The 21823-nt window shown below is 41.6% G+C and overlaps 1 protein-coding gene across 1 annotated transcript; it reads left to right on the top strand.

The window, feature by feature from the left end:
* The first annotated feature begins 10435 nt into the window (after window positions 1–10435).
* LOC306794763 (zinc finger protein 518A) lies at window positions 10436–21408 on the top strand. The gene is made up of 3 exons (XM_079292963.1): window positions 10436–10575; window positions 12565–12639; window positions 14068–21408. Exon 3 carries the CDS (start codon window positions 14088–14090, stop codon window positions 18147–18149), a length of 4062 nt encoding a protein of 1353 aa, XP_079149089.1. The 5' UTR covers window positions 10436–10575; window positions 12565–12639; window positions 14068–14087; the 3' UTR covers window positions 18150–21408.
* Window positions 21409–21823: the final 415 nt, after the last annotated feature.

Here is a 21823-nt window from a genome sequence, read left to right as displayed (position 1 = left end):
AATACATTGGCAAATGGTTGATAGCTCTGTGTTGAAAGTTGTCTTTCCTGATCTACATTTAGATTTGGAATGCAGCATACAAGCCTTCTATTCCAGGGAAAAGATGCTCAACAGAATTTTGCTAAGCAAAACTGATTCTTCAGTAAGTTTTGCCAAGCTAGCAGTGGGGCCAAAGCCTGGTGGAACAACTATTCATGGTCCCATAGCACAATTGCTAATAAATTGGTGACCCCTCCGGCTATTTCTTTCACAGTGACCAATATTTTGGCCAATGACGTGATCGCTCAAAAACTAATGCTGTATTATTATAATGTTTGCTGTGGCTATTCATGGTTCCCAGAGGAGGAATTACAGTGGTGTTGATGGGTCCTTGAGGCCCAGGCTACCAGGCTATCAAAATTGAATCAAAAGATTCAAATAGAATTGACTGAGCAGATTCCTGCTGATTGTCACCAGGACAGCTTAGGTATGTCAGTTTTCGTTTTCATTTCAAAGATTTGAAGTTGGATATTTATGTTTCTGCATTCAGTAAAATTCAATATTCAGTTACCAGTTTATTTGGTACACAGAGCAAATTTATTAGAAATTGTTCTGGAGATGTGTTCATTCATTGTTATGGTCATTTCTGGAGGCTGTAGTTTGTGCTTCTGTTGAATTGTATTGTTATTTTGAGTTATTTTGAGCGTTTGTAATATTTACCAAACCCTCACTGGTATTAATGTGGTGCATTCGTTTCATTAGTTTTAGCTAATATACTGGCAAAAATACTCACTTAATAGGCACTTTTCAGTATGACCACCATCATTTAGTTCAGAAATATTTTTAAAACCGTCTTGCAGCAATCTCAGATTCCAGAGGGGAAGGGGCTATTTCTGGGGTTCCGGTGTAGCCAACGGATATCAGGGCCGAGACTCTGTGCGCTCATTGTTTAGGCGAGTTCCCTCGCAAGAACACCAGCTCGACAATCTTTTAATAGAGAGCTGAGTCAGTAAGTAGCCCCGTATCGGGCCAGAAGTACCCCAGGATCTAACACCATTAAGGACAGAGAGACAAGGTATTCTACGGTGGAGAAAGAGTGTTTGGCAATGAAGTGGGCCATTGACACGCTCCGATACTACCTCCTTGGACGACACTTCCATCTGGAGACCGATCATCGTGCCCTCCAGTGGTTGCATCGGATGAAAGATGCCAACATGCGCATTGCTGGGTGGTATCTGGCTCTGCAACCATATAACTTTACAGTCCGCTACAGATCCGGGAAAACGAATACGGTGGCTGACTGTTTGTCTCGAGTACATGAAGTTTGAGGTACCATGTCTTCGCAGGAGAGGGGGAAGGAAATGTGACAAAGACCCTCTCCATTGCACACATTTGTGGACTGTCCAGACAATAAGAGACTCACACACTGAGTTGAATGTTTATTGTAAGGTTCTGATATGGTCTCAGGAGTAATTATTGAAAGTCGGGCCTGTAGACACAAACATATTATTAGTTTGCTTATCTGTAACTTAATTGATTGAATATATGAATAGTGCTGTCAAATAACATGCATGTTCTTATTACCTCTGCTGTGTTTCCTCTCCAGGGTATTCATCCTAAAAGAGTCCCCAGGGTACAAGCCCACCATTTTATAGTTCCGGGAATGTACCATGTGGGAATTACTAGAGGGGTGGTAGGAAAATTTAATCCTCTGTTCGGGCTAGAGATGATCTCTATGGTGAAGTTTTACCACAATAGAGATCAGATAGAGAATTTACCTTTTAGAATGTTAGGCATCTATTTTAATGTATTGTTGTAGATTAGGGGATTGTGTGGTAGAGTGAGGGGCGGAGTCGCCTATCTTGCAGTGATGTGGAGGTCCTTGTTAGTGGCAGGCTATATAAGGCTGCCATGATTACATCTAGTCTGTCGCTGCCAGGACCACATGCTGCCCGTGGTCCCTGGAAAAGTTATGCATGTATTTGTTTGTTGTTTTTGTTGGTGAAATAAACACCTGGTTGGGCACACGTACTCTCTGTGTCCTCCTCCTACTTCCAAAGTCCGGCCGCTGCGGACCAGCCGAACAAGTGGACCTGGAACAGGGGACCTTTCGCGTGTAAAGCAAACGTGATAACCACTACACTACAGAAACTGCTAAAAATAACTTTTCCGCACCTGCCCAGGCTCAATGCACCATTCACCATTGACGGCAAACATTTCAGATGCCAGACAACATGATTTCCGAATGGATTCAGTCACAGCTGCTGTGTCATTGAGTGACAGTAAATGTCTACTACACTTAAAGCCTCCCCTGTATAGCTCTAGGAATTCCATTTAAAGGTCAGAACAGCGCCACTTTTTTCACTAGCCAAAAATCCTACTTGCGCAGTCCTCCGCGCGGCACCCGGGGATTCTTTAGCTAAAACTCCCTAAACCGTTTCCCATTCATTTTCAATGGTAGTCCTAAACCAGTACGGATGTAATATATCTTTGGCCACCAGCAGCGCTGTGGTGCCGTTTTGCGAGAGAAATATTTTCTCCGTTGTTTGTCAGTCAGTCGGAGCCTGGAAAGAGCATCGACAGCCCGCATTTTCCGGATCTATTCGCTCTGTGGACACTACGTTGAACGGTAAGTCATTAAGATGAACAACAATGAATTAAAATGTCATGACAATTAGTCTGGGCTGTCTGACATTCACTTGAAAGCTATAAAGATAAAGTTAGTTGTGTTTTTTTTGTGTTATATTGTGTCGAAGTCGGACTTCTGTATGAGTTCGTTACCTTACAACGTAACGTAATCTGGAGCCGTTAACGGTTCATACCGGTTAATTCATGTCTGACTTTGATGCGTTTTTGTGACCAAAAGTATCACAAGTTAACACGAACGTGCATTCAAATAAAATGAGTTCGCGTTTACTACGCATGTCAGTGAATATAGAGGCTGAGCAGTCTGATGTCATTTTCATGAATATCTGCAGATTTCAGCACTTTACTGGCATTTTCACTTTTTTTATGCTCTTAAACGACGTTTCAGGCAGAGAGGAGGCCAAAAGTGGATTTTGTGAAAGTAAACATAGTTTCAAAGATTTTCTTCAGAAAAGTGGCTCAGGACACTTGATTTCACATTCTGATGTCATTTTCATGAAGTGAAATAAACACTCAATGTTCACATCACTGTACCTTTAGGTAATCTAGTACATGTCATGCCATCCTGTGCAAGATAACTTAGTACAAATCTAAATAAGAATGGAGAATATCACATGTTTTATCAAGTTAAATGTACAAAACAAAAAGGATCTTGCATGACATGGTAGGATGCTGTTTGCTATCTAACACTGCCAGCCTGTGGAAACGTAGTGTCACTGCAGGACGACAGGTCCCATCTCCATCGGTGGGAACACACTGCAACACTGTAAGGCAGAGGTAGCCAACACGGTCCTCGTGGGCGCCTGGTCGCCCGCGAGGACCGTGCGAGTCGCCCGCGAGGCATGTTCTAAAAATAGCACCAGTCACCATGAAGCTCCATCTAAAAAAATGTAGTCGCTGTTCTTTTTTTAATCAAAAACGCTTGCATTAATGTAATTAATGTAATATGACAATATTTAATATAACATTTTAAAAACTAAAATGTTTTATGTATATATGAACTCTGACCTTGTCTGAAGTTAAAGTTCAATATTGTGCGCATGTAAAATGGCCATCTCACTCTTTGCTGAGACAAGGAAGTGGGCGCAGCTATGATGGGAAGCTACGAAGCTAGATGTGGTTCTTACCCCCCAAACTAAAGAAAACATGGCAGAAAAGCGAAAGAAAACATACTACTTCCACAATCATTGAGAGGAAGAGTTCTTTTTTACGACAGTGAAACACAAATGTGTGTCTCATTTGCGGGGCAACTGTTGCGACGGTAAAGCGGCACAATGTGGAGAGACACTTCAGTACGTGTCACAATAGCTTCCATGCTAACTACCCACCTGGCAGCGCACTACGGAAAGAAAAAGTGCGTGACTTAAAGGCAGCTTTGGGCAAACAGTCTTTTTTCACGAGGCCGGTGATAAAATCACAAAAAACAACTGAAGCTTCATTTAGAGCTGCACATTTTTTGATGAAGAACAAGAAACCCTTTTCGGACGGGGAGGTCTTCAACGAAGCAATGATGACAGTTGCAAACACTGCAAAGACGAGAAGAATGGTCCCGATGCCATCTCCGCTCTCTCTGATGTGCAACTGGGGGCGAGTACGATGATAAGAAGAGTGTCGGCTTTATCCGAGAACTTAACGGAGCAACTGGACCGGGATCTGGTTCAGTGCAGGTGGTTTAGCATCCGGTGCGACGAGTCCGTGGACAGCACCAGTACAGCTCAGCTGATGATGTTTATCCGAATGGTGTTCGATGATTTCTCCACAAAAGAAGAAGTCCTGACACTTCTGCCCCTGAAGACAACAACGAGGGGAATTGAGATCTATAACGCGGTGAAGAGTTTCTTTGTGGAGAAAAAGGTTCCGTTAGAAAAGCTGGTGTCGGTGACAACAGACGGTGCTCCCGCCATGACGGGCCGGCATGTAGGCTTCATTGCACAATGTAAAGGTGGCCCGACTGACCAAAATTGATCCATTACCACTGCATCATTCATGCTACAAATTTGGTGATGAGTACTAATGTGATAGGATTCATTTAAAAAAGTGAAAGAGTTGATTTTTTTATCTTACATAACTGATCATTTGTATAAACATGGGACAGAGTTCACAATTTGTTCAAAAATGTTACAGTCCTCTGACTTTCAAATGTTGAAAGAGATTAACAAATAAATGTTGCATGTTTAAATATATCTGTTTCCCACCATCATTGTTGAGGAAATAATTGTTAATTATTGTGAGGAATAATTAACATAAATGTGATCAGACAGTCTCTTCACATATATTGTTATTCAAAGGTGATCTGTGCAATTTTGTTATTCAGGAAGTTTGTATCAAACAAGTAGCCCTTCGTACTGCTCAGTACCCTTAAAGTAGCTCTCGGCTTCAAAAAGCCCTGCATTAGACTAATGACCGAAATAAAGTGTTTTTTTTTGGTTTTTTTTACTTAACCTATGAACTAAAAAATATAGCAGCTTTAAATAAATATCTATTCATGTTCTGCTTATCTTACATAACTGTTGTCTGTGGTCAAGAGCTAATATAAGCTATGTAATTCCCAGCGGTGCCCCCGTTTTATGTAGCACCCCTTCACTCCATAGAGAGTACACCTTGGTTACCCTTTGCACTGGAGGGATCGGGTGTTTGGGTTCAGTATCGCAAGGTGGCTACCCGAAGGTTTACCTGATTTGGGTGATATTTAAATTGCCCTCCGAATAAACAAATAAACTGTTAAACTTAGCATCAGATTAAATAACTGACCACAGACAACTGATTTGGGATGAAAAGGACAAATGTTTACTGAGTGCTGTTTAAACTGGTCAAATAATATTAACCCTTTCGGGGAAACAAATACAAAACAACAATCACACACTACAGCAGACTCAGTGTATAAAACCAGATTCTTAACTTTAAAACAATGGGCCCCACACACACTCACTCACATGAAAATAATAAACGTTGCAGGCCTGTAAGCTCGGGTGCGGGGCTGCCTCGCACGTCCTGATTGTCAGCAGAGGGGAAACACCAAAACCTCAACAGTTCATCTTCAGTCTTTGAGGGACAACAAAACACAGTTTGTAGTCCAAAATAGGGAAAACACGTTGTTGCCCGGAGGTGACAGCAACGGCGGTGAAGTCCTCGTCGAAAAAAAACCAACCGTCTCGTCCTGTCAGATGTGACGTCCTCTGATCCAGCAGCTCAACCACTTTAACAGAACAACTTTTCACAAAAAATGAAAACCCCTCGGCAAAATCTACTGATATGAAACAATCAATATGCCGTGCTGTCCACAGTTAACAGTTTTGTTCTCCAAAACTAAACATTCAAAACAAACGATCTCCCCTCGCATTTCTCTCGTGTTCTCCATCTATATTCCTCCTTCTTTTCTCCCCCTTCCCCGCAGTTCCCCTCTTTTTCCCGCTCCTTGCTTAACCCCGCCCTCTCCTTTACCTACAACCAATCAGAAACACCTCGCTCAAACTGAAAACACTATCAGTGTTTTCTTTCCTTTTCCTTTCTCTGGTTTAACCCATGGTTTGCCGTTAATATTGTTTTAAGCTGTTTTCTTCGAAAACAAACTTATTACACCAGGGCTACATAAATGTACTGTATGACATTATATCCATAATTAGGAGCGCTTTAAAACTTAAATTCCTCACACACGTTAGCGGCTTTGAGCAACCAATCTACTTTCTGTTTACACCGGCACCCACCTGCATGCCCAGTGTACGTGAATAGTCACGTGATATTCGATTTCAGGCATTTAAGTCTGGACGGAGATCATTTAGAAAACGATGCTGAAACACCGTGTGGACGGAGATCGTTTAAAACTAAAACGTATTAGTGTGGATGTAGACTCAGGGAGCCGCAACAGAGGGGCTGAAGAGCCGCATGCGGCTCCGGAGCCGCAGGTTGCCGACCCCTGCTCTAGATAGTACAGCCTGTATAGCGGCTGCCATCTACAGCGCTCTCCCTCAATACTGAACCAATTTTGGAAAACGATGTCTCTATTAGTCACTACCGGACTATAGCCGGTTAAAAGTAATGAGTGAGGGGTCAGCAGGCAGTCAATGGCAGTATCAAACAGACTGTAAGACGTGTTTGGGAAAGTGTGAATCACCGCAACCATGAGAGGTCACAGCCAAAACTGACCAAAAACTGACCACCCAAAATATTTAGCAGTTTGCTGCAGCAGAGTGCGAGATTGGTGGTTGACAGACACAGAGGTGCACCCTCACGCACACACGTGACCGATCTCATGATCATCTGGGAGAGATAATCACAATTGAGTTCATTTTAGGATGTTTTATTGTATTGTAGTGTCCAGGCACACTGCTTTCCCATCATGCTGATAATGAATCTGCTAGTCATGTTAGAGTGAAAAATGTGAATGCAGCAGATATTTACAAAGTGTGTCCTTTCTATTGCATAGTGGGGGCCCAGGCTATGTTGACGGGACCTAGTGCACGCTATCATGACGGGCCCCAGTCCACACTATGAAGGGTCCCAGTGCACGCTATTATGACTGGCCCCAGTGCACGCTATTATGATCGGCTCCAGTGCACGCTATTATGACCGGCCCCAGTGCACACTATTATGACCGGCCCCAGTGCACACTATTATGACCGGCCCCAGTGCACGCTATTATGACCAGCCCCAGTGCACACTATTATGACCGGCCCCAGTGCACGCTATTATGACCGGCCCCAGTGCACACTATTATGATCGGCCCCAGTGCACGCTATTATGACGGGCCCCCTTGCACGCTATGACGGGCCCCAGTGCACAGTATTATGACAGGTCCCAGTGCATGCTACTATGAAGGGCCCCAGTGCACGCTATGATGACGGGCCCCAGTGCACGCTATTATGACGGGTCCCAGTGCACGCTATGATGACAGGCCTCAGTGCACGTTATGATGACGGGCCTCAGTGCACGCTATAAAAACTATTTTACCCCGCAAAAAATGAAAACCATGACAGAGATGGGTTTGCTTTTTCGAGGGAATATGTATCAAACAGCACCATTGTTGATCAAATATTGTATTTGTATCTTTTGCTAGAGTTGTTCTTTGGCCAACTTATTGTTGGAAGACCAGGCTCCAGTTTTATATTTACACCCTTGCTACCTACCATATAGGCTTGACATGTGCAACTTATCCTTAATATGCCAAATGTGGCCATACATGAATCCTTAGATGACTCTGTTCTTGCAGAGGATGATGGAGGGGAAGAGAGCTCTGAAGGAAGTGTCAATGAAGAGGTAGAGGAGAGAAGAGAGGCTGGACTGCAAATTACCTTTAATAGGACATGTGCCAAATGTGGCTATACTTTAATCCAGTGGTGGGCCGTCAGGGCCTGCAAGGCCTTCTCTGCTGGCCTAAACAGAATCACAAAGCTATCTATTTTATAATTTAATCATTTTTCTTAAATACACTACATGTATTATAATTTATAAACATATTTTTCCCTTTATCTTATTTTCTCATTGCACAGCTACTGTCTTCCTCAGTTGCTCTGCTTCCAGTGCAGCTTGTTTTAAGTAGAGCTTTTATCCAATCAGATCTCACCTCTGTGTCTCTAGGTAAGAACAGAGGCCCAGGCCTGCAGACTCACAAGTGAATTCCTTTGCAGTTTAAGTGAATGGGGACGATATTGTTGATTGTCATATTCTTCAACCAATCAGATCTTTAGTTTAACATGTTGGGCGTATTCTTTGACATGTCAGAACCTGCTAGCTGGCCTACAAGTACGTGATTGGTCAGTGGGCTAGCCTGACATGTTGGGCGGTGACAATCCCAAAATCTGCTGCCTCTGTGGAGCGGACATTTTTAGCCCTCAAACACATTAAAACATATTCAAGAAATACAACTATGGAGGCTCCACTATCTTCACTGGTGTCCATGAATCGAGAAGGACTTCTTACTGGAACTAAAATGTACGGATTTACTGAACAACCGTGAGATTAAACTCTTTGTTAACAAAGAAAGGAGGATGCACTTTGTCTTTAAAAGGTGAACAGCAGCTCTGGTAAGTTAAATGTGTTTGTTTTTATATCTGCAGTAGCTTTAATATGCTTGTTTATATATTATTATTTGTACAACTTGTTTTTATGAAGATTTTTGTTTGGTTTTATATGTGATAGGAACCATTGTTACGTCCAATGTTGCACTGGGACATATTTAGCAGGTGCCAGTGCTGGCAACTTGGCGACTTTCTCACTAAATCTGGCAACTTTCCAAAACCTCATGGAGACTTTTTTTTGTCAAAAGCTACTAGTGACAAATCTAGCGACTTGTTCTGGTGTTATCGGAGAATTTTCTGGTGTTTTGACGTTAAAGCAGTACGTTCTGCACTGTCGTGAACGAGGAGCGGGTGCTGCCGTGAGCCCCTCCTCCGCCGCCCACAGAAGCTGCAGTCAGAGCAAAGAGGAGACGCACTCTTGGAAGATAGTGTATCTACAGGTGTTGACTTCATTTTTACACGAAACAAATAATAACCGTAGCTGTGTTTCAGCTGCAGGACAGCAGTGAAGGCCCAGGTATAAAATGCACGGCCCGCCACTGCTTTAATCTAATATTAATCCTGTATCATGCTTCTAGGTTGCTCTGTTTAAAGGACTGAAATGGTAACATATCAGACTACAAAGCAAATAGCACAATTATATTCCAGTCTTGTTCTTTCATTGTGTGATTATGGTAAGCATCTTTAAATAATAGGATTTAAGAAATAAGATGGCCAACTCTTAACTTTATGTAATGCCAAGGGGGCGACTGTGGGGCGGGGGATAGCAGGGCCGCCTTTCAATCAGAGGGTCGGCGGTTCAATCTCCGGCTCTGCTAGTCGCATGTCGATGTGTCCTTGAGCAAGACACTTAACCCCAAAATTGCTCCCGTAGTTGTGCCTACGGTGTAGAAATGTGAAAGATGTCGCTTTGGATAAAAGCGTCTGCTAAATGACTGTAGTGTAATGCCTGAAGGATGACAAATACCTTAACAAAGCTATTGTCAACCTTTTGGCCAGGGCCACTGCTGGTTCCTCAGAATGCCATCTAGTGGTCCGCGGAGGTACTGCCTGATTAAATAAGTAAACATATTTGGGGGTAATTTTTTTCAATGTGCTCTTAATACTCAAAGGGGAGAGGGAAAGAGCGAGGCTAGCAGAGACACATATTTAACTGACACCTTTTAAATCCAGGGAGCTAATATAACACTGTGTGTAACACTGCTAGTGCATACTGCTTTAATGTTACAATGTAGGGCGATGAGGTAACATAGTATGAGCTTCACATCCTCCATTATTAGAAGTGTGTGTGTGAGAGAGAGAGAGAGAGAGAGAGAGAGAGAGAGAGAGAGAGAGAGAGAGAGAGAGAGAGAGAGAGAGAGAGAGAGAGAGAGAGAGAGAGAGAGAGAGAGAGAGAGAGAGAGGATTAATTACAAGTATTTAGAGTATAATACAAACAACGCCCGATCGGGAATCAACAAAGGCATATCAGCCTACATGAAACGCACTCAGTCGGAAATGGCGTATATCCGCCATTGCTGCCCATTGCTTCTTCTTCCACCTAGGACATACATACACACACAGACTCACACACACAGGCAGTGAATGACGTAGAGCTCATTCTGCGAAAACAGCAGCAATGTTATTATGTGCGTTTCGTGAAACAGAACATATTTCCACTTGAGTGAAAGTTGTTTCAACTGCGTTTTCCACGAAAAAATGTCTTTCGCGGCACTAGTTTGGTGTATGACAAGCAATACATATTCATCCGCTTCTACATGAGTGTCAAGAGCACGTCAGTACCCGGATGGACTGTCATGGCCGCCGTCGCTGTGGATCCATAGAGAGGAGAGAAGGAAGGCAAATGTTCGACTGTGTGCTTTTTTTGTACCGTAACCTCCCTTTTACAATGCCGGACGTTGACGGGGACGCCACCTGAACTTCCATCGAGTTCATAGTAAGATATAACTGGTTTTCCGTAACTTTAAATGTCTTCGCGTGGGAGGGGGCTTTATTTTGGTGTAAAATAACTGGCTATTCAACTCTACAGACACTTAACATGATCGCGAAGTGGCTCGTCTGTTTCCCGTGTGTCGCTATCATAATTGCCACAGTGCTGTAACATATCGCAGCGTTCATTCTCGAGTCCTTTGTTGCTGTCCGTCTACAGCCTTTTAATTCTCCCACTGATGCAGCGTTTCCTAAACTTAAGCGACTATGGAGCAAGTCATTCGGAAGAAGTAAACATACATTTTTTTTTTAAAGATGTCGCACTCCGAGCTTAAGGCAGAGCTTCACATATTTGCAACATGTTGTAGTTGTCCCCTGTGTGATGTGACTGGGGCTGCTGTTATGAGACAATGCAACTTTTCCTCTTCATCTCCAAGCTTCTTTTATATCTCTCCCATCTAACGTTAGATAGCGCGGGCAGAGAGGAGCCCTACCTGTCTACAGTCCAGGTGTTCACTAAAGTCTTGCTCAGTTTAACTACACTGTTAGTTTCATCCAGTTTTATTAGAAATAATAAAACATAAATGTGGATATGTGTTCTCTCCTGTGTAGTAATTTGATTTGGAGAGTAAGTTATTGGTATTTAAATGATTCACGTCAGCCCAAGTGTGTGTTGAAGACAATATTAGCAGAGATTCAATTCTCTCAGACTGACTGAAGTAGTCTGTGCAGATAAGTCATAAAATCACGGCAGCCATTTTTCCCCCCAACATGGCTGCCTCAGATCCACAGGGTTGATAGCTGACTGAGACATATGGAGTTGAAGGCTAATGTAGGTACCCTTGCTGACCTTACATGAATACTTAATACGTATAATGTTGACTTCGGGTTGGTAAAGCCTGTAATTAACATGTTTAAGAAGAGCTCTCCCTGTTGCATGCTGGGTATGCGATTAGGCCCTCTGAATCCAGTAAATGTGGCACAGGGGAAGTATGCTGCGTGCTAAAACATTTCCCCAGTGTTGATAATCTGGATTACGCCGTCATTTCACATTAAATAGGGTTAATGCTCACTCATTTCCAAAGGTGTAAAAGTTAGTCTGATGGGTACAAAAACTTGGAAAAAAAACACTGCATACTGTAATGACTGCTCCACAAAAAGTACATTTTCAGAAATGTTTTTAACTAATCGGTTGAACAAGTTTGAAAAAGTTGTCTCAAGCTTTTAGTGTCTCCAGAGGGAGCTGTGTGAAGTCTGATGTGATGTCTTTTGAGTCTCGCATGTCTGAAGGATTCTTAACTTTGAAAATTAAAAAACAAAATGTGGGTGTGGAGTTCTAAAGAAGTGAGTTAATGAGAGCGCTGTAGCTCCTCATATCTGCTGCAGGCTGGAGCCTCCGTGCATGTTAGCTCATGTTATCTCTGACCGAACTCTCGGCAGTCCATTGCATTGTGGGCAATGTAGGCGCAAGATTTTGACAAGGAAAAATGTTTGTCTGTTATTAATAATAATTCAAGTATCAACGTTATAATTTGACCTCATAAGGTTCGAACCATTGGGTACTGTAGTTATCTCCTTGGATAATGAAAAGCAGCCAATCCTTGCAGTTTGAGAACCTTCATTTTGGGTAAGTTTCATACTGGTTCAGTTTTCATGTTTTATTGTAACTGTACAGGTCTGCTCACTTGTAAAAGTGATGCTGTTTGGGTTGTTTTCCTGTTAATGCTTTTATTACTACTCTGGTTATGAATATGATTGGTGCAAAGTGGGCTTAACTGATCTTGCTGTCAGTGAAAAGCCGGTCAATACATTTCAGAACTAACACATGTGCATGTGTACTCTAGTCACTCAGCAGCGTGGTGTGATGTTTAGCAGAGCCAGTGTTCACTGGTTTGTTGATGGGAATATTTTCAGTAATATGAAACTAATAATGATAATGTGTCAGTATTGAGAACTTGGGGGTTAAATGACAATTTTTTTCAATTCTGTTTTACAGGCACAGTGACCACCCGCGACCTCTTCTTCAGACCCGACATGCATTAATGTCTGAGTTTGTCCTAAAGGAGTACAGGTAATAACTGCTTATTAAATGTGTTCTCAGTAATTTTTGTCACTTTGTTCGGCTAATTTAATGGTTCACCTCCTAAACCTGTAAGCACCAGCATCTTTTGAGAAAAAAAAAAAGTCAGTTCCCAATGAGGAGAGAGCGTATTCGGCTGCTGAGAGAACTGCTGCATCCAGCGTTCTGAGGTTTTGTTGCGCAGCCTCTCCGAGCGCTTCTAGTTGAAAAATCTCTGAACTATAATGTGTTACTCTACCGGCTCAAAAGAGAGCAAAGGGAGATCAGGGTGACGGTCAGAGAGATGAAGTAACGCGTGGGAAGTTTGAGGCTTCATTAAGGCAAATTCATATGTAGTCTCCAACTTTTTTTTTACTGAGATTTTTTACTTTGCTTTGCACGAGAGCTAAGGAACACATCTGGTCGGAAGTTTGTCGGTGTAACATGCAGGAGGATGATCTGAGTTTCACTCTGTTAGCTGTCTTTTTAAAACAGGGTGTGCGGTTGATTTGTCAGTAAACTCTGCCTCATTGTGTTGGTCAAAGCACATTGGCTTTTGAAATGAAACTATAAACTTTCTTTGCCATGCAATAAGAGTTATTTAAGGCTCATTATTCAAGTTAATTCACTTTACCCTTTTGAGGTTAATAATCTGGCAAAACTACAACCCTTGGTGGACTCAACGTGCCAGTGATGGATGGGTATCTTTAGGATTTTATCGATACTAGTACTCTTTAGCGATTCTGCTTATCGGTTCGGTTCCTTATTGATTCTCTCATTGATTCTTTGTGAGAAAAGAATCAACATTGCTTTATTCTTGTATGTAAACAAATGGTCTTTCTTGAGCAGCAATACAATAAGTTCCAAAATATTCAAAATATATTTGCAGCTTAACAATTAGCTAAGTGATTTAGCTTTACTTTATTAACCTATTCCTAATAGCAAACTCTCGGCTACACAAGCTAAAACAGAAGCAGTCTAGTCTAACTGCTTAGTTTGCCAAGTTTCTTAAAATTTCGTGTTAAAATTCTTGTACACTGTGGTGCTGGCTGAGACAAGGCAGCCCCTCCTCCCCCCCGCAATGAATCGGATCAGAGGGAGGACAGAGAACAGGAGGGATGACTGATGCTGACATTGGAAATGTGTAGCTAATATACACATTCCATTTTATTTATCGCAAGTCATATCGTCATCGAACAATGTTATCGCACATCGCCGTTTTTCCTCTTATCATGCAGGCCTAGAGGGCATGAAATCCCGATAAACCTGATCACCAATGGCCCTCAATCTATTTGGAACAGGGATTATCACGCACCATTGGATATCTGCTCTGTATTACATACATAGTAGGCCTACTACAGCAATGTTAAAGGCATTTAGAGTAAATTGGATCCTATTGATTGTACTAATAAAAACCACATGTGTTTACTTCTCTTTCAGATAACTGTAGATTTACAACTATGGAAGAAGACCTCACAATACTTAATGATTCTGCCAAAAACTGCAACATATCAGTAACTGGCGATGAAAAAGAAAAGGTAAAAGACTTTGTGTTTAAGCATTTCAGAGAAGTCACGGATGGGTCACTCTTCAATAATGGAGAAGAATCTTCCATTAAAGAGTACGGGAGTTCCACCAAGAAAGATAAACCAACTCTGAATAAAGCCCATTGTAAAATTCAGCAGGGGGCTGTTTTCTCTGGAAAGATTCTGAGTTTTGGATGCTCTGTGTGTAAAGATGATTGCACATACAGCCCCAATGATCTTCTTAAACATTTCCGAGCGGCCCATAAAGGAACCCTTCCTACATACCCTTGTGACCTGTGCGGTTTTGTCACAAACGAGTTCCCTGCTCTTCAACGCCATCGGATTGAGCACAGGAATACTCTGGTTACATGCGAGCTCTGCAACAATGATGTTCAGTACTCTCTGCTTTTGCTCACCAGACACTACATCATGTGTCACAGTCTAAATGGACAGTTTACCTGTGACTGGTGTGACTTTACAACTCTGGATGCAGGTACATTCGTCCAGCACATCCATCATCATAATGAGAGTCCTTGGAAGTGTTCGAAATGCAGACATATCGGCTTGAACGAGGAGGATCACCAGAAACACCTGAAAGCTCACTCTGGTTCATTCCCCTACACTTGTCAGATCTGTGGATATGGTGCAGCAAGAAGCGAGTATCTTAAGAAACACACAGCAGCTGTTCACAAAGAGGAAGCTGAGAGAAGGAATGTATTGAAGGCTTTAGACGATAGTGGCAGCCCAGGAAATGCATCTGCAATCTTAAAGCTTTTGGTGAAAAAGAGTGGTGAATCACAAGAGGCTCAGAGGATATCAAAACTGAACTGTCTGTCCGGGAGTTTACCGAGCCAAAATGGCAGGCTAATCAAACCAGAGATATCCGTTGAGGAGACTCACCACTTTGTGGATTCAAAAAAGGAAAACAAAAATTCGGGCAAAGGCTCTCATAACACAGAGCAGTCAATACCGGTAATGTTACAGGACTGTGACAACTCTGAAAGTTCTGATGCTGGAAGTCACACCAATCCTAATGGTCTGACTGTTCTGATGGTTAAGAATAAAATCTCTCTTCCCCCCAACTGTACAACCAAAGTGATGGGATTCAAGATGGTTGATGGCAAAAAACATTTAGTTCTCAAAGTAATACCCACAGCAAAGCAAGATTCATCCACTCAAAACCATTCCTTGATTGAAGATGTGGGCTCCTCAGCACCAAATCCTGTCTTGGAGAAAAGTAGAGTCCCCAATGAGACTGGGGAATGCTCTAATAACAGGACCTCAACATCACAAAGTTTTGCCCTTTCGTCAAGAAGTGAATCTTGCATACAGATAGATCAAGGCGATATTATGGCAGTAAAAGTTAAGATAGAGGAGGAAGAAACCTCTATTTGCAACCTTGATTCCACCCCACCTAGAGACGATATTGGCGAGCAAGCTAATCCTTTACTAGGTAGGTCTTCAACTTGTGCCGATACGTTATATCCAATGACTCATGACTCTGATCATGTGGGTGACCAAAGTCCCCCAAGTCAAACCACCTGCTCAGAAAGAAGTAAGTTTGATAATAACTCTGCAACATTTAACATGGTCACTCTATTAACTTCACCTTCAAAAGTTGCTGAGGAATTATTGCTTTCCAAACAAGTCTCCAAAGAAACTATTGAAAACTGTGGGGCTGCAGATGAGTTATTGATGACTGATGCAGACAAATTCATTGACAAACACAAAGGGAACTCTTCCTTTAGCATTATAGAAAATGACGATCAATCTTCTCAGAGTACCTCAGAAGAAACTGATGGGATTGGAACTGAGATTGAACATAAAAACGACAAGCTACATTTAAAAAAGCTTTCATCTAACCCATCATCCCCGCCCACCCCAGGTAGCCGCAGAGAGAGTCTCATGGGCTGCACACAAAATTCACCAAACCAAGAAGTATTTAATTTTCACAATTATTCCAAGGAAACATTTGGCACTTCACCCAACACAACCCAAAACTTTGACAATATGTCTGATTATTCAGCAGACAAAGAAAGTATTTGTGAATCATCACAGTTTAGCTTGACATTGGCAGAGTCTCCAGAGCTATTCACAGAAAGTGGCAATGAAGACTCGACTCAAGAAAAGGTTTCCGAGATTGACATTGAGGTTGATGAGTGCATAGCTAGTGTTGACGATCCTGCCACTGAGGATGAAAATCCTGAGTCAGTGCTCCAAGACTTCAATATTGTCAAAATTGAGGAGGAGAGCATTCCTATATCTAACAAAGAGTCAGAAACGAAGAGTAGTTCAAATTGCTTTGGCAGTTTTGTGGAGGAACATTCGGACGCAATTATTACCCAACAACTTCATAAGGAAAGAGTTGGATCTTCAAGTGCAAGTAATGATTCTTTAAAACAAACAAAAAACACTCTACGAATTCTTCAATTGCCAGAGGGTAAGCAGTCGGTACTCCTGAGAACTACTGAGAATCGATTTGCTGTTCCGGTGCAGCTCAAGGCTACTCCGGGTTTCAAACTAATAACCAATTCTGCAAATCCTCAGATAAATGTTTCTTATATGAAGCCAGGGTTAGAAAGATCAAGTCACCCTACTGGAGCGGCCCCGACTCAAAACAGCAGGAGGACAGGTGCATCAGCACCAAAAGCAGGAGTTGCTGAAAAAGGGACCACACTTCTCTCTGCTCTTCAATCAGGTGCTGGCACCACCTCAAATCACTACCTTATCAACAGTCCAGGTTTTAAGGGTCCCGTTCTCTTCTCAAGCACACCACACAATACAGCTACAGACAAAACGGCAAAGACACCGCCAACTTGCTACTTTGTACAGAGGTCTGTTCCATTTGGTCAGACCCCCAGTACTCCTGGTCTCAGACTGGCAAGTGCACAACTCCAGTTGAACTCGAGGCCAGTTCTGGCCATGCCTGTGAGCTCTGCAGACAAACCCAGCAGTCTGCACACTGGTCGCCAGGCATTCTTGCTCAGATACATTTCTCCACCCAAATCAAGCTTACTATTGAACAACCAAGACACAAAGACTGGGACTCGGTGTAGCCAAACCAGTGAAAGTACTGGAAACAAAGTCATATTTAAAATTGTCACTCCTACCGGTAGCCGTCTTACAAGTGGCGCTCCCACCTCAAGCAGTCAACCTTTGTTTTTGGCCACCAGCCCTCAGACCCAGTGTTTTCTGGTGGCGTCAAACAAAACAAATAACTCTAATGGAGTAAATAAATTGATCCCCCGACAAAATACTGCACAGAAAGATCTCATGGAATCTTGCATTTCACCCTCTCAGATGAATGTAAAGGTACAACCGTACGACACAGAGAAACTTATACTGGCTCCAAGGCCAATTAGGCCTCCAAGCCAAAGGAAAAGGCGCAGGAAAGCATTATTTGACGAGCTTCCAGCAACGGTGCATAAAGCTAGAAGACTCGCAAATAAAACACTGACTGCGAAAGATACTACGGTGTTGTGGAAGCCTGTAGCCAAAGAAGTTGAAAGGACACTAAGGCTCGCTCCATTCAGTTCTCTCCAGCAGATCAAATGCCCTCGTAGATACCAACCTGTAGTGGTGCTCAATCATCCAGATGCTGACATTCCCGAAGTGGCCAATATCATGAAGGTAGTTAACAGGCACAAAGGTGCTGTTACTAAGGTCTCTCTATCTCAGAAAACAATCCAAGCTCTCTCTGAGCTCGGTGCTCTGTGGAAGAATTCCTCGACCAAAGGTGCATCGTCTCACAGGGAGGACCCAAGACCCCAGCCAGTTCAGAGTTCTGTCAGAGAGCGATTCCTTCTGAAACTGAAGTTAAGGAAAAAAAGCAAACAAAAGTACGAGGTAGTAGAAACTCAGTCAGGTTGTAGAGAAAGGCCTGTGGTGTTTGACTGCTGGTTTTGTGGTCGGCTCTTTAACAACCAAGAAGATTGGATTGGTCACGGCCAGCGGCACCTCATGGAGGCAACTAGAGACTGGAATAAGCTCTTCTGAAAAGCTTTTCATCACCTTTTTAAATGGGTTGATATTTTGTCCCTTTAAGGTGGAAAAATGGTTGTATATTTTTCAATGACCTTCCACATTAAATGTGTTTAATTTCTGTTCCTGTAAATACATATTCTTAAGGAAATCAAAGTTTATCTTTTCTGGTAAAATATGTACTGCAAGCATGATTAAGATCATGCATGCACAGGTCAAATTGAACTGTGAAAATGGTACACTGTAACTTGTTGTGGTAAGAGCACTAGCTTAAAGAAAGGGGACAATATCAGCAAAGGTTGTATGTAGAGCTGGTTTAAATTACTCAGGTGATTTCATATTAATCTGGTTTGTCACTTTTGCCTAGTTTAAGGGATTTTTGTATCTTCTTTATCCTACATGTGAGGACAGGAGACTATTTGTATAGCTTACCGCTCAAGTTTGTTGACAAATTCCTTTGTGTTGCTCTTGTGATGTAAAAATGTTATGGTCCAAATTTTTCCATTTTGTATGATGTTTTAATTGAAGGGGATATTATTTTATTGCATTCTATCTGCAGGATTAGTTTAGAGTTTATCAGGATTTTGTTGACCTGTAGCATGCACTTGTTATAACTAGATCTTAAATTTTTCAGAGTAATCTTTTAAATCTCTAATAAAAAGTGCTGCAAATAGACAGATGGTTTTATATACTACTTTTGCAGAGAAGAGAAATTCTGTATCTGTTTAACTCTGGCTCTAAGTGAATACTGGAGAAATCAACCCATTTTACGCCCTATGCAGTTTCCAAGCAACTATATATTTCTGTCAACCGCTCAGATGTTTAACCTTTTACAATGCCAAAGATGACAAAATGGCTGCAATATTTTAGTCCTTTATAATTGGAAATGGTCAAGTTTTGAGTAATTATAATAATGAATAAGATCAACTATGGTTAATAAACACTGGCTGAAACTAACAATTATGTTCATTATCGATTTGCCTTCTCTATTAATCGATGAATCGTTCGGTCTATCAAATGTCAGAATACAGTGAAAAATGTCTTTTATAAAGACCGAGGGGACATCATCTTTGTTTGTTTCTAAACCCAAAGATTTTCGGTTTATTATCACATAATAGAAGGAAAAACAGCAAATCATCTCAATTTAAACGGCTGAAACTGGGAAATGTTTGGAATTTTTTGCTTGAAAACTGACTTGAAGATTAGTTAATTGTCAAAATATGAGCATATTGCCTTTTTCTGTCGATTGACTAATCAATAAATCGATTGATCGCTTCAGCTCAAAAGGTCTAACATTACTGTAAATTCTCAAATAAAAGCAGGTATTAACATAATTGTTATCAAGACAACCTCTACACTTCCTGTAGATATTTCAAATTAAGAGCCTGTTGGGAAAGAGAGATTATGCCGTATAAATCACTGAAAGCTTGCTGGGCAGCCAATACGGTGTTATTCCACCATCCTCTACACAACAGCTGATTTTTAGGAACTTGGACCACTACCGCAACACATTGAACCTGTGTTACTGCTGATCGTGCTCATTAGGAAAAAGGAAGTTTTTATGGCGGGAGGGGTTGGCTGGATCGCTCCAGAAGTAAAAAATGCAACTCCAGAAATAATAAACATTTCTACAGGAATGGGTGACGGTGTATATAAAGACATGAAGCGACGTGCTTTGACATCAATATGTACCATAGTGACCCCAGAGAGAATAAAATCACAGGAAAAGGCATTTTCATACTTTAAAAAAAAATTGAACTTAAACATTAAAAGGTTTCTTATTATTATTGAATACTTTCTTTCAGAAGTCTATTGATGGTCACATTTGTTTTTTATGCTCTGTGGACATTTTAAGTGTAGTAAGAGCCCTGAACGTAACCCATGTGTTTGGACTCTGCATTGTCTTTCACCTAATATTGCATTAATGTTGGACTATTACTCTGCTCACTGGCTTTATCAAGTCCAGTATGTTGTACATACATTGGTTTTAATGTTACATTTGACACTTTTCACCCTTGCCAACAAGACATGGACCTTTTTGTTTTAGTTTTTTCATAGTGTTAATGATTGTATCACATGATCGAACTGTGGAATTAATGTTTTATTCCGTTCAATATGCAAGTGACTGAACAATGCAAGCCATGCTAATGTTTTTATACTTTCAAAATGGTTCTAAACAGCCAGCCTCCTATTACTAAAGTTCTGACCTCAGCATATATCGCTTTTCACCAGCATTTGCTAAATGTTTTAATTTCAATCAACTGCTCCAATCCACAACGTGGGCATATGCCAGATATGCTTAGTCAACACAGGTTTTCTTATAGCAACAATTGGTGAGCTTTAGAAGTGTTTGTTGCTGATAAGAAAGCCAGGCTAGCTGTGTCGCCCTGCAGTCTTTATGCTAACCTAGCCAACCCCATGAAGACAAAAGCTCCGTATGTAACACACAAACATGACATTGATATCCATCTTCTCGTCTCACTGTAATAAAGAAAGCAAATATGTTTATTTATGCTATTCCTTAAATCAAACCAGTCTAGCCAGCTCCAGAAAGCTAACTTCCTTGGTCATAATGTCCCCTTTTCCAGGACTAACAATCTTGTTTTGTTCCCTTTTAGATGAGATAACATTCCAAATCAGTGAAAAGCTGTTAAAATATTTGTTTACAGAATTGAAATAACTCCTAAAATATGTATGTGCTTTATATTTCTCTCTTCAAACTGGTTTGGGTAAACATGCACTTTAAAGTCAAATAGCAGGATGTAAAGTAGCTAAAGGTTGATATCCCCCCCGAATATGGCTTGAAATGATCACAGCCAAATGGATGCAAACACCAAATGAACTCCAGATCACATTTCTGTTTGTTTTGGGCTGGTTTCATATGTATGAGAGAAATGTACAGTGCGATGTTTTGTCCGTCTTGTCCATTTTGAAAATAAGTTTTGATAGGATTCTTAAACACTGTGACCCCCACGTTATGTGGGGGACACACTATTATATCTGCTTATTTTCCTCGGTTGTGAGCCCGAAATGAAAAGTGAGCAATGATTAAAAACCAGTCTCTGTGTATTAAGCACTTGTATGCTTAATACACAGAGTCAACTTCTGCATTTCAGCCTCTTGCTGCTCCCCTCCAGCTGATGTTACTCTACCACAAACCAGATTGTAGGTTTCCACCAAATGCTGAACATTAAACTGTTCAAATCTTTACTGAATCTCTCCCCACGCGAAGTGCCTCGAATGTCCTTTGGCAGGTCGACAATGTGTACTGTATTCTTCTGTTCAACTTAGTGGTTCACGCTCTAATAAATGTGCATACCTAGTGAAAACAAATAGTGGTGGATTTTTGTTTTTGTCAGAAATAATGGCACACATGTTTGTGATAACCAAGTTTAATACTTGTATGCTGTATTCAGCACGGAGGTGAAATAGTGCAGGTCTTATTCGCAGTGTGTTTCATGGTGCTGATGCTGAAAAGATCCACATGAGGGCATGACAGGACAAAACATTGCCGGAACTCCTGAATTTCATTCTGCTTAATAATCCCCCGTTTAATGCCATAATTTAACACCTAATGTGGGCCTAAATCAGATGCTAAAAGTGTAATTGTTGGCATACTGTAAATAATACTGAGCCGGCTGCCTTAGAGTAATGAATAGGTTGGACTGGAGGCCACACATTAGTGCGAG

Source organism: Melanostigma gelatinosum (assembly GCF_949748355.1).
Source record: "Melanostigma gelatinosum genome assembly, chromosome: 21".
Classification (NCBI taxonomy): Eukaryota; Metazoa; Chordata; class Actinopteri; order Perciformes; family Zoarcidae; genus Melanostigma; species Melanostigma gelatinosum.
Note: the sequence above shows the minus strand (reverse complement) of the source record. Positions and strands in the feature narration are given on the sequence as shown.